Here is a 14024-nt window from a genome sequence, read left to right as displayed (position 1 = left end):
ACAAAAAGTTGTCTTTGAGAATGTCTAAATATATATCTAAACCCACAACTTAATAAAATTAAGTATTTATTTCTAAAAACAATTAGAGAATTTATAGGCCTTATACAGTATATAGAGCTATACAGGAATCTATGGGCTAAACCATGGAATTGCAGATGTTTTTCTCATTTTACTCCCACCAGATGGCACTAATCTGGCTTCAAAAATTGGATTTTAAAGGCAATACTGCATTAATTGAAAAGTAATATAAAAATACATTATTTTTTATTATTATTATTTTCAATGGTAAAAAATTTATCATAATTAGTGCATAAATATTCATTAGCATCATGAAATTATCTCAAAATACAAAAGGGGGGAAAAAAGTTTAATTTTAAGTGTCCGGTCACTTTTGACCGTGAAGATCACAAGTGTGACTCCCAAATGAGGAGCACCAGAGGGTTAAAAGAGTAACTCTTGAATAAACCCTACATCCTAAGCACTCTTAAGATTATTCATTACAGAGCCAAGAAAAGCACAACATATGAGCACATATTCTCAATGATATTGGTATTATACACTAAAGCTGCACAAATGAGCTGCCTAACAACACATTCTGTGAATCACAAAAACACACCATTGGGTACACAATCAACACTTTTGGGAAAGCTGCAAGGGAAGTCGCCACGACATATGATCAGAGACAGGAAGCTGCTACTGCTAAATCCACAGGAAGTAGATTCGATCTAACCCATGTGACTGACAGTCAATATCTCATACCTGGAATCACTGTCTCTCCTTTCAGATATTCCAAGATGGCTTAAATGATAAAAATAAAGTTAATATCTTAGAAGCATAGCAGGGTTTGTGATGGTGCCGCTATAATGGCTAGCACTGCAGTCAACAGAGATCCTTATATTTTTATGAACGTGTTCATATAAGTTTTAAAAATGTAAGTAATTCTGATGTATCTCTGGCTTTCAAGACTGATTACAGAGGACTCATTCTTGAGTTTTGAGTTATTTATAAATTGGTGTCTGTTTAAACATGCTCTAGATGGACACGGCATGTCAAGTCAATAATAGTTTAATTTTTAAGTATAATTTGTCGACATTATGTTTCAATAAAATAGAAATCAAATCTGACAAGGGTATCATAAACTTTGCTTATTAAGCACAGATGGCACAGAAAATGGGACATATATACAGTGCCCTCCACTAATATTGGCACTCTTGGTAAATATGCGCAACGGCGGCTGTAAAAAATAAAAAAATAAAAAATGAGTGCATTAGGACGATATAGACACACGTCATATTCCAGGCGGATTTCTAACATCTTTAGTTGATTAGAATCTCTTAATTATTGCCCTGATGGTGGAAATGGGGATTTTCAATGATTTAGGTATTTTCTTTGATGGATGATTAGGTGAATTTGGCTTTTATCTAACTCATATTTAAAATCCTGTGGAACAGGAAGTCATCATGGCTGAACAATTTCATGTTCCTAGTCACCCTGGTGTAATAAAAATGTAAATATGAATGGGAATATACTTCAGAGACATTTTACTCATAATAATTTCTAGGGGTGCCAATAATTGTGGCCAACATGCATTGGAGAAAACATTTATTTCATCATGAGATTTTCTCCCCATTTTCAATTGTTTTACTCCAATGATAGGTTAGAATTTTGTCAAATCTTCCCACATAGTGAGGTAGATATGTGGGGGCGTGTTCGAACGAGCCGTTTTAGGTAGGTGTGGCTAACTCTTAACTTTTATAAAGAATATCTCTTTGGATTTGAGACTTTAGTCTTTGCAACTTTACAGATCTTCTTTATGCACCAAGAGCTTGTAACACTCTAAAGAGAAAGGAAAAAATGAAATCGCATCATATGACCCCTTTAATGAAAGATCAAAAGGATAAACAATGCAGATTTATTTTCATAGCCGCCTTTGCTCATATTTACCAAGGGTGCCAATATTAGTGGAGGGGCACTGTATTTTACAGGTTGGTCCAACTAAGGCTCAAGCATGTTTTAGAGTAAACAAACAATCTATTTTAAATGCAAGATGGGACTTTCAAATATTCTGCCATCATACTGAGCATTTTGATGAATTCTACATAAGAATGCATCAGTTTTTTTTTTAGCAGAACAACAGCTACCACATCAAGTGTTAAGGTTTCCTCTCTTTGCGTGAATGGACTGTTTCTCTTTATACAATCTCATTGTATAAATGACTGGAGTTCATCCAGTCATTTCTTGTGAAAAACAAGTACACTTTATCATACTTTTAAAAAAAGTATTCATTACAGAATTAATATATTTTAAAATAACATAATTAATTATTAACTGAATGTAATGTTTAGAATAATGACTAACTGAAATTAAAATAAAAATAACTTTTGCAATGAACTTTTTAATTACACATTTGTAATAATGAAGTTGTGATTTATAGTACAATTAAAATATATTAACTTTAAATGTATGATTGAATAACGCACTATAGTTAAAATGATAATCAGCTAGTTAATTATATGTCTTTACAGCACACAAAAAAGATGATTAAAACAATGAGTTATTGTTAATTAACTTTAAAGTAAAATGTTTAATCTGACATTATTAAAAAATGCACTTAAGTACTAACATAGTCATGAAAGTGTACTCTATTTAGGCACACTTAAGTGGCCTTTTATTTCATTAATATATGTGACCCTGGAGCACAAAACCAGTCTTAAATCGCTGGGGTATATTTGTAGCAATAGCCAAAAAAACATTGTATGGGTCAAAATTACCGATTTTTCTTTTATGCCAAAAATCATTAGGATATTAAGTAAAGATCATGTTCCACGAAGATATTTTGTAAATGTCCTACTGTAAATATATCAAAACTTAATTTTTGATTAGTAATATGCATTACTAAGGACTTCAGTTGAGTTAGTTTGGGCAGGAGGAGGTTTGGGATGATAGTGTTAAAAGCCGAGCTGAAGTCCGCGAACAGGATCCTCACATAAGTCCCTGGTCTGTCTAGATGTTGCAGAACATAATGCAGTCCCATGTTTACTGCATCGTCCACAGACCTGTTTGCTCTGTAGGCAAACTGAAGAGGATCCAGCAAGGCTCCAGTGATGTCCTTCAGGTGGGCCAGCACCAGTTTTTCAAAAGACTTCATGACCACAGACGTTAGAGCCACAGGTCTGTAGTCATTAAGTCCAGTAATTTTGGGTTTCTTTGGGACGGGGATGATGGTGGAGCGTTTGAAGCATGAAGGGACTTCGCACAGCTCCAGTGATCTGTTGAAGATCTGTGTGAAGATGGGGGCCAGCTGGTCAGCACAGGATTTCAGACAGACTGGTGTAACACAGTCCTGGTGCTTTTTTCCTTTTCTGCTTCCGGAAGACCTGGCGCACCTCGTCTTCACTGATCTGAATTGCAGGTGTGGGGGAGAGGGGGGTTGCTGGAGGTGTGAATGGTGGTGTGGAGAGGTGTTCAGGGCGGGTGTGGGGGGTTTTTTCAAACCTGCAGTAGAACTCATTCAGATCGTCTGCCAGTTGTTGATTCACCACAGTGCTGGGGGATGGTGTCTTATAATTGGTGATTTCTTTTAGACTTTTCCACACTGATGCCGAGTCGCTGGAAGTGAACTGAGTCCTTATTTTTTCCGAATAATTCCTCTTTGCCACTCTGATCTCCTTTTCCAGTGTGTATTTAGCCTGTTTATACAAGACATTATCCCCCTTCCTGTGAGCAGCTTCTTTGGCCTGACGGAGCTGTCTGAGTTTTGCAGTGAACCATGGTTTGTCATTGTTGTAAGTTAAATGAGTCCTGGTAGGAATGCACATGTCTTCACAGAAACTGATATAAGATGTTACAGTCTCTGTGAGCTCGTCCAGATCGGTGGCAGCAGCTTCAAAAACACTCCAATCAGTGAGGTCAAAACAAGCTTGTAAATCCTGCTCTGCTTCATTAGTCCATCTTTTTACAGTCCTTAATACAGGTTTAGCTGATTTCAGTTTCTGCCTGTAGGTCGGTATAAGATGAACCAAACAGTGATCAGAGAGCCCCAAAGCTGCCCGTGGAACAGAGTGATATGCATTCTTTATTGTGGTGTAACAGTGATCCAATATATTACTGTCTCTGGTGGGACATGTGATGTGCTGTCTGTATTTTGGCAGTTCACGGGAGAGATTTGCTTTATTAAAGTCCCCGAGAATGATTAAAACAGAGTCCGGGTGTTGTTGTTCTGTGTCTGTGATCTGATCAGCGAGTTTCTGTAAAGCGGAGCTCACGTGTGCTTGCGGAGGAATGTACACACTTACGAGAATGAACGAACAAAACTCCCGCGGCGAGTAGAAAGGCTTACAGTTAATGAAGAGCACTTCTAGATCTGAACAGCACATCTTCTTTAACACAGTTACATCTGTACACCACCTCTCATTGATGTAAAAGCATGTCCCGCCGCCGCGCGATTTCCCCGTTGATTCTGCGTCGCGATCTGCTCTAAACAGCTGAAAGCCCGGCAGACTCAACGCGCTGTCCGGAATGGCGTCTTTCAGCCAGGTTTCCGTGAAACACAGAGCAGCAGAGTTTGAAAAATCCTTATTTGTCCGGGAGAGCAGAAGAAGTTCGTCCGTTTTGTTGGGTAGAGAGCGGAGATTTGCCAGATGGATGCTTGGCAACGGCGTTCTGAATCCGCGCTGTCTGAGCTTCACGAGCGCGCCGGCTCGCTTCCCCCGTCTGCGCGTCCTGAAGCGCTTGATCAGCGCCGCAGCTCCCCCGACAACAATGTCCAGCAAAACATCAGAATAATCAAAACCGGTGAAATATCGGGTGGTGTGTACTTCCGAATGTCCAGCAATTCGTCTCTGGTGAAACTGATTGCAGGGATATAACTAAAGACAGGACAAACTAACAAAAACATAAAAACAACTGCGGAGCACGCCACGGAGGCAGCCATCACCGTCGGCGCCATCTCACTACATTTGAGTGATTAATTTGAGTGATTGTCACTTTCCATAGAAGTGAATGTGCCAAGATAACGTGGGCGTGGTTTGTGAACCATGTTACCATGTGAAATCATGTTAAAATGGCACTTAAACTGTGTCGCATACATTAAAACAGGTATTGAGGAAACAACACAACTTAATAATTGCATCAACATTTATTAAGAACATTAAGAATGTACCAACGTCTTTTCATTACAGCTTTGCAGTCGCTTTTGACGAATCTGCTGGAATGGGACGTAAAATGGCTCACATGCACGCGCACATCCTCAGTTAACATGATCCCCAGCTGATCCATCACACCGGAATTACTAAAACAACTGATTAGAGTTTGTCCTAGGAAATTATTCGTGTCTATGACCGCTTATAATAACGCCGTGTTTCTCTTTGTTGTTGATGAAAATAATAAAATAATTCAACACTATATAAATTAATCAGCTGTTTTATAACAAAGAGAGCGCTCCAGGTTACAGTGTAATAACAAATGATCAAAGCAAACAAACGTGTAAACTACCTTCCACTGGGTGAGGTCGCTGCCATTTTCTTTACATTACGTCACTAGGGTCGGAGGTTTCACAGCTTGTAAAAAAAAAAAAAAAACTTGAGTTTCAGCTTGTTATTGTTTCTCTTCAGCTATGGGCACTTTTAGCCAGGATGATTTTAACACGCTCAAGTTTATTTAATCCGCCTACTAACTGTTCAAATACAAGTTTCTTGAAGCACAATAAAATCATAGTTTTTATTTTAAAGGAAAAAGATCAAATTAGACCAGAATTGGCACTTAAGCACCCAAGTGGCATGTTGTTATAGTGTTATTATTATTTTTAAATGTAATACTTATTGTAATTAGTGGGCTTATTATTTAACATTAGGCTATTATTATTATTTAATATTATTTAATATTTCCATGAATTAGATGTGCATTTCAAACATCTTCGCTAAATTGTCAAAATAACATTTTAAATATGATTTAGTATTTTACATTAATAACACTTGATAAAGTTAGGCTGCCTCAGGTGGGGGAACAACTTCCCCAGTAGGGGTCATCTTACCCCTCCTTTAATATTTAACATTTTGTGTAATAATAACTAAATTAGCATATTTATTTCCTATAAAGCATTGGCTGATGCATCATGATCCTGCACATGCTAAACTTATATCTAAATATGTTACACTTTGTACCTGTTACACTACTCTATTTACCTTGCTATTTAGCTAAAATATATGAGGGGTAAAGCTTCCGGGAGAATGGCGACTCCATCCCCAGACGGCCAGCTGGTTTGGAGACGTTTCGGAGCCGCTCAGGTAGACCTGTTTGCCTCTCCGGAGACCTCTCACTGCCAGTTGTTTTTCTCCCTGACCGAGGGAACACTCGGCACGGATGCGCTGGCACACAGCTGGCCGCGGGGCCTTCGCAAGTATGCGTTTCCCCCAGTGAGCCTTCTTGCACAGTTGCTGTGCAAGGTCAGGGAGGACGAGGAGCAGGTCCTGTTGGTGGCACCTTATTGGCCTACCCGGACCTGGTTCCCGGAACTAATGCTCCTCGCGACAGCCCCTCCTTGGCCGATTCCTCTGAGGAAGGATCTACTGACTCAGAGACGGGGCACCCTTTGGCACCCGCGTCCAGACCTCTGGAAACTTCATGTCTGGTCCCTGGACGGGACGCGGAGGTTCTAAGTGACCTACCTCAAGAGGTAGTTGACACCATCACTTCAGCGAGAGCACCGTCTACGAGACACGCCTACGCTTTGAAGTGGAACCTGTTCGTTGAGTGGTGTTCTTCTCGCCGAGAAGACCCCCGAATATGCCCGATCAGAGTCGTGCTGTCCTTTTTGCAGCAAGGGTTGGAGCGAAGGCTGTCTCCCTCCACCCTCAAAGTTTATGTCGCTGCAATCGCGGCTAACCAAATAGGCGACCCCGTAGAAGGGAGGTCGCTGGGGAAGCATGACCTGGTCGTCAGGTTCCTTAAGGGGGCGAGAAGGTTAAATCCTCCACGGCCGCCCTCTATACCCTCTTGGGACCTGACTCTAGTGCTCACGGCACTACAGCAGGGCCCATTTGAGCCTTTGCAGACGGTCGAGCTGAAATTTCTTTCGATGAAGACTTTGCTCCTGCTGGCATTGGCCTCCATCAAGAGGGTAGGGGACCTGCATGCATTTTCGGTCAACGATTCGTGCCTAGAGTTCGGGCCGGCTGATTCCCAGGTAACCCTGAGGCCCCGGCCCGGCTATGTGCCCAAGGTTCCCGCTACTCCCTTCAGGGATCAGGTGGTGAACCTCCAAGCGCTGCCCTCGGAGGAGGCAGACCCAGCCCTAGCTTTGCTCTGTCCCGTCCGAGCCTTAAGGGGCTACGTTGACCGGACGCAAAGCTTCAGGACCTCAGACCAGCTCTTTGTCTGTCACGGAGGCCGGCAGAAGGGGAATGCCGTCTCTAAGCAGAGGATGGGCCCACTGGATAGTGGATGCCATCACCCTGGCTTATCAGGCACAGGGTGTGCCCTGCCCGTTCAGGTTGCGAGCTCACTCAACTAGAAGTGTTGCATCCTCCTGGGCGCTGGCTCGTGGCGCCTCGCTGTCGGATATCTGTAGAGCTGCGGGCTGGGCGACCCCTAACACGTTCGCTAGATTCTATAGCCTTCGTGTGGAGCCGGTATCCTCCTGTGTTCTCACCTCAAACGGGTAGAAGCACTGAGAGGCCCCGACTTCGGGTCGGCTTGCTAAAACCACTCCAGAGAGTCCATATAGTAGACCCTGTTGAGTTCCTCCGTCCCCTCGGCAGCCAGACGTGGCGGAGTGTCCGGCGCCAGGCCTTCACTCGTTGAATCCTCGAGAACCGGTAGAAGGCTGGGTTCCATATGTAAGACCTAAGTGGATCCCATATGTGTAAAGTCCACGGTATAGCCTCGAGCCCGTGTTTCCCCGGCAGACTTCTGCCATTCCAAGAGGACCTCCAATCCCTCCAATCTTCCATATGCACCTAAGGAATGTTCATATGTGTATTTGCTTCCAAAACCTCGGTTGGAGCTTTGGAGCTTCCGTAACGTCCCTGTTCCAAGTAGAACGGGTAGCTTCCACGGGAGGGCAGTACCGGCAGTACCTGTGGCCCTTTGTGAGGATCCCAATTCGTCGGTCATCCGACGTGACGTCGAACTGAAAGGGCTGAAAGGGAACGTCTCGGTTACGTATGGTAACCCTCGTTCCCTGAAGGAGGGAACGGAGACGTCACGTCCCGTCGCCACAGCTCTGTACCACCGCTGAGCGGCTGGGTCACCGGCTCAGTTCCTCAGCGAAAACCTGAATATGCGCTGCATCTGCTGCCTACTTATACTCACGCTGTGATCAGCGGCAGCTGGATGCAATAATCGCATGCCAATGTGCATTGGCTCGTTTAGTTTACACTTGAAGTAGATTGGTCTCTCTAAGCGAGATCCCAATTCGTCGGTCATCCGACGTGACGTCGAGAGTGACCGACCGTCGGTCACGACGTGACGTCTCCGTTCCCTCCTTCAGGGAACGAGGGTTACCATACGTAACCGAGACGTTTTGTGGTCCAGGGTCACATATCTACAGTACAATTTGAAGTCCAGTTTTAAAATATAGTTTTACTACATTTAAGCGTACTTTTTTAACTTACTTGTTCTAGGTCACTAATATGGCTGGAAGTTTCATCTAATGTGAGTGTAAAAGGTTTTAATCTGTAGATCTGTCAAAGTTTTTAGTGAAAAAAAGTAGCCTTTAAATTGTAAAAGTTAGAAACACAGTTCAAATTAAAACTTGTGACACTTTAAACACTTTGTTTTTGTCACGTCGAACACATTGTATGACTCACAGAAAGCACTATAGCTGATATGTCTAACTACCTTGTTTTCTCGATAACGCCCATTTGTTGGTTGAGGTCGATTAGCTCCATCAGCTGCTTCTGCAGCGTCTTCTCTCGGCCCACAATCTGTTTGATGAAGACATGCTGAAGAAGGTCAAACACATTGGGCCTGAGCTCAAAATCCTTTATCAGACACCTGAAGGGCGCACAATCGAAAAATGGGAGAATTTGTGCTAAAATGTCCAAGATATCACATCAAATGGCAACTGATAAGGACCAGATTCAGGAAAAGCAAACAAGCTAAAGGTTGTTGAGATGAATTCAGTTACAAACAATGTTCTGGTGAAACAGCAGGAGGATAATTAGAGTATTACGAGGCATTATGAGAAGCTGAGGCATGGCTCTTTATGATAGTAATTAACTTACAAAATCAGTGTCAAAAAGAAAAACTAACAAAACTTTTAACAACCAGCAAACTTTGTATTTGCCAATGCTGTACTTATAATTACAAATACGTTTAACCTGCGTTACTCACTTGCATATGAAATCGTTAAAATCGTTTGACCAGAGCTCTGGTTGGTGTAGGGTGGGTGGAGGATTTCTGTATGGAGAAAAACAGATAAATAGACAAAGATAAGTATGAGAGAGCAATGAGGAGACAACCGCTCACAGCAAATTGATCCCATTTATTTCAAAGGAAAAAGGCACTCCTCACTTGATAAGATTATTAGATTACTGCCTAAAATTGTCTGTTGTTTAGATGAATCATTTCAAGCACAGACCATATAAAGTATGCAGAAAGAAAAATGTCTGTATACCAAAATGCATACCAGCATATGCTATAAAAGAGACTGTGGCAAGTTGTCACTTATGGAAGAACTGTAATTCAGTATTATATAGCTCCACCAGGTTTTAGCACTGCACTTGTTGTGTTCTGTCTTCTGTTTCTATTTCCACAATGTGAAGGTAAGGTTGTATGAATTTAATAATGAATCGCTCATTATAAAATTGTCCCAGTCAACTGACATTTGTAATGACATCCGTCTTGAACATTACAATGCTCACAATAACTTTCGTTAACTCTACAATCAGTAAATCCACTTCACCAGCTAATTACACTTCAACAGTGATGCTATAGATTTACTGGAAAAAAAAAAAAGTTCAAAGACAGAATTTTAAAGATGGCAGTGCGCTTGTTTCTCTGGACCATAAGTTGGTGTATAAGGTTTTTGGTTTAAAGGCCAAAATAATAATGAACAGGAATAATAATAATAATTATTATTATTATTATTATTATTATTATTATTATTAAGATGCTGCTTTTATTACATTATAAGCACTGAACAAAGAAATATATTACAAGAATGCTATTGTATTGTAAAGTTATTTTATTTTATTTTATTATTTAATGTAACAACTGTAATATATCAATATTTATCATTTATAGCTGCCTTATTTACTTTTTTTGATTTTCAAAGGTAAAAACTATAGAGGTTTTATTTTGGTGGAAAACATGCTCCTAATTTGACAAATGTATTGAGTCTATATGAATCATACAAATTTAATATTTTGGTTTTCTCTAGTGGTTATCAATGTTGGTTTCAGACAGCTAGCACACAAAAGAGTAGTTCATCTTTTGTACAACAAACAATTATTTTTCACAAATTTCAAGTTGAGGAATGTTGTCACAATATTATTGGATATTGTTTTTTTATTATTTTTTTATTTTATTTTATACAATCCAGTAATTACACTTTATGTTAGCCAATGGTATGACATTTTGTATGTGATGTTTTTGCTGTTTGATTATTTTAGTTTGTGCTTTTTTTAAATTTAGTTGGAAAGCCACTATAGCCCATAATACACTTTAAATAGATATATGTTATGAAATATGGCCTGTGTGTTACTTTAGGTACCATTTCATTTTATTATTATTTTTTATTCATATTAATATTATTATTAATATTATGTATTCTTCTTCAATCTTCTTCTTCTTCTTTTCCTTTCGGCTGTTCCCTTCAGGGGTCGCCACAGCGAATCATTTGCCTCCATCTAGCCCTATCCCCTTCTGCATCCTCTTCTCTCAGACCGACTACCTTCATGTCTTCCTTCACTACATCCCAACCTGGCCGCTCTAACTTTGTCTCCAAAACCTGTCACATGTGCTGTCCCTCTGATGTACTCATTCCTGATCCTATCCATCCTCGTCACTCCCAAAGAGAACCTCAACATCTTCAGCTCTGCTACCTCTAACTCTTCCTCCTGTCTTTTCCTCAGTGCAACTGTCTCCAAACCATACAACATCGCTGGTCTCACTACTGTCCTGTACACCTTTCCTTTCATTCTTGCTGGTACTCTTTTATCACACAACAAACCTGACACTTTTCTCCACCCATTCCAACCTGCCTGCACACGCTTCTTCACCTCTTTTCCACACTCCCCATTGCTCTGGACTGTTGACCCTAAGTACTTAAAATCCTGCACCTTCTTTATCTCTTCTCCCTGTAACCTCACTGTTCCACTTGGATCCCTCTCATTCACACACATGTATTCTGTCTTGCTGCGACTAACCTTCATTCCTCTTCTCTCCAGAGCAAACCTCCACCTCTCTAGCCTTTCCTCCACCTGCTCCCTGCTCTCACTACAGATCACAATGTCATCCGCAAACATCATAGTCCATGGAGATTCCTGTCTGACCTCATCTGTCAGCCTGTCCATCACCACCGCAAACAAGAAGGGGCTCAAAGCCGATCCTTGGTGCAGTCCCACCTTCACCGTGAACTCCTCTGTCTCACCTACCGCACACCTTACCACTGTCCTACTGCTCTCATACATATCCTGCACCACTCTAACATACTTCTCTGCCACTCCAGACCTCCTCATACAATACCACAGCTCTTCTCTTGGCACCCTGTCATACGCTTTCTCTAAGTCTACAAAGACACAATGCAGCTCTTTCCGACCCTCTCTGTACTTCTCCATCAACATTCTCAACGCAAATAACGCATCTGTAGTGCTCTTTCTTGGTATGAAACCATACTGCTGCTCACAAATGCTCACTTCTCCCCTTAGCCTTGCTTCCACTACTCTTTCCCACAACTTCATTGTATGGCTCATCAGCTTAATACCTCTGTAGTTCCCACAACTCTGCACATCTCCCTTGTTCTTAAAAATCGGCACCAGAGCACTTCTCCTCCATTCCTCAGGCATCCTCTCACTCTCTAAGACCTCGTTGAACAACCTAGTTAAAAACTCTACTGCCATCTCTCTCCATACCTCCCATACCTCCACTGGTATGTCATCAGGACCAACCGCCTTTCCTCTCTTCATCCTCTTCAAAACTTCACCCACTTCACCCTTGCTAATCCTTTCTACTTCCTGCTCAACAATATTTGCCTCTACTACTCTTCTCTCCCTGTCATTTTCCTCATTCATCAGTTCCTCAAAGTACTCCTTCCATCTTTCCCTCACCCTCCTGTCACCTGTCAACACATTTCCATCTCTATCTTTAATCACTCTAACTTGCTGCACATCCTTTCCATCTCTATCCCTCTGCCTCGCCAACCGATACTCACCTTCCTCACCTTCCTTACTATCTAACCTTGCATACAAGTCCTCATAAGCTTTCTGTTTGGCCTTTATCTTAACCTCCTTAACCTCACGCTGCATCTCCCTATATTCCTGTCTACTTTCCTCCGTCCTCTCACTGTCCCACTTCTTCCTAGCTAACCTCTTCCTCTGGATACTCTCCTGAACTTCCTCATTCCACCACCAAGTCTCCTTGTCTTCTTTCCTCCTTCCAGATGACACACCTAGCACCTTCCTACCTGTCTCCCTGATCACTTTGGCTATAGTAGTCCAGTCATCTGGAAGCACCTCCTGACCACCTAAAACTTGTCTCAACTCCTCCCTGAAAACCACACAACACTCTTCCTTTTCCAACTTCCACCACTTTGTCTTCTGCTCTGCCTTTGCTCTCTTCATCTTCCTCACCACCAGAGTCATCTTACACACCACCATCATATGCTGTCTAGCTACACTCTCTCCTACCACTACTTTGCAATCGCCAATCTCCATCAGATTACAGCGTCTACATAAGATATAATCCATCTGTGTGCTCCTGCCACCACTCTTATATGTCACCCTGTGTTCCTGCCTCTTCTGAAAGTACGTGTTCACCACAGCCATCTCCATACTTTTAGCAAAGTCTACCAACCTCTGTCCTTCTGGGTTCCTTTCCTGAAGACCAAACCTCCCCATCACTTCCTCATCCCCACTATTCCCTTCACCAACATGTCCATTAAAGTCTGCCCCTATCACCACTCTCTCACCTCTGGGAACACTCTGCATCACTTCCTCAAGCTCGCTCCAGAATCTGTCTTTCTCCTCTTGCTCACAACCTACTTGTGGAGCATAAGCACTAACAACATTCAACATCACACCTTCAATTTCCAGCTTCAGACTCATCAACCTATCTGACACTCTCTTTACCTCCAGAACATTCTTCACAAACTCCTCCTTCAGGATTACTCCTACTCCATTTCTCTTCCTGTCCACACCATGATAAAACAGTTTAAACCCTGCTCCAATGCTTCTAGCCTTGCTCCCTTTCCACCTGGTCTCCTGGACACACAGAATGTCGACTTTCCTCCTCTGCATCATATCTACCAGCTCCCTGCCTTTACCTGTCATCGTACCAACATTCAGAGTCCCTACTTTCAGTCCTAAACTCCTGCTTTTCATCTTCTCTCTCTGCCTACGGACACGCCTTCCTCCTTTTACACCTTCCTCCTCTCCTTCTTCGACCAACAGTAGTCTAATTTCCACCAGTGCCCTGTCGGACAACGGCACCGATGGCGGTCGTTGTTAACCCGGGCCCCGACCGATCCGGTATGGAAGTCATGTTCGTGATTCGCATAATGAATTTGGCAAAAGTTTTACGTCGGATGCCCTTCCTGACACAACCCTCTCTATTTATCTGGGCTTGGGACCGGCACAAAAGGTACACTGGCTTGTGACCTCCTGTGGCTAGATGTATTCTTCTTCAATCCATGCCTATAAACAGTCAGTTTCCATTTTTACAACTCATCTCAAATGGAGTGACAACATGCCCCACTGCAGGCTAAATGGGTAATAAAATGGTTTTCCTGGTGTAATGTCTTGATTACTTAATTTTAGGGAATTAATTTTTATTAATTCATTCAGGGTTTGAAAGGACTCGGATCT

The 14024-nt window shown here is 42.0% G+C and overlaps 1 protein-coding gene across 1 annotated transcript in view; it reads right to left on the bottom strand.

The window, feature by feature from the left end:
• The window catches only part of LOC107739129 (myosin-IIIa-like), a 50363-nt gene extending 36873 nt beyond the window's left edge, over window positions 1–13490 (bottom strand). Inside the window, exons 1-4 of the mRNA XM_016551143.1 lie at window positions 10924–13490; window positions 9334–9399; window positions 8839–8994; window positions 760–798 (exon numbers count right to left, since the gene is read on the bottom strand). Of these exons, the coding sequence (XP_016406629.1) occupies window positions 760–798; window positions 8839–8994; window positions 9334–9399; window positions 10924–13490 (2828 nt within the window). The remainder of the gene's footprint in view (window positions 1–759; window positions 799–8838; window positions 8995–9333; window positions 9400–10923) is intronic.
• Between the last annotated feature and the right edge of the window lie 534 nt (window positions 13491–14024).

This window comes from Sinocyclocheilus rhinocerous, unplaced genomic scaffold, assembly GCF_001515625.1.
Source record: "Sinocyclocheilus rhinocerous isolate Xijiao unplaced genomic scaffold, SAMN03320098_v1.1 scaffold914, whole genome shotgun sequence".
Classification (NCBI taxonomy): domain Eukaryota; kingdom Metazoa; phylum Chordata; class Actinopteri; order Cypriniformes; family Cyprinidae; genus Sinocyclocheilus; species Sinocyclocheilus rhinocerous.
The sequence above is the reverse complement of the archived record's forward strand: the minus strand, read 5'-3'. Positions and strand labels throughout refer to the sequence as shown.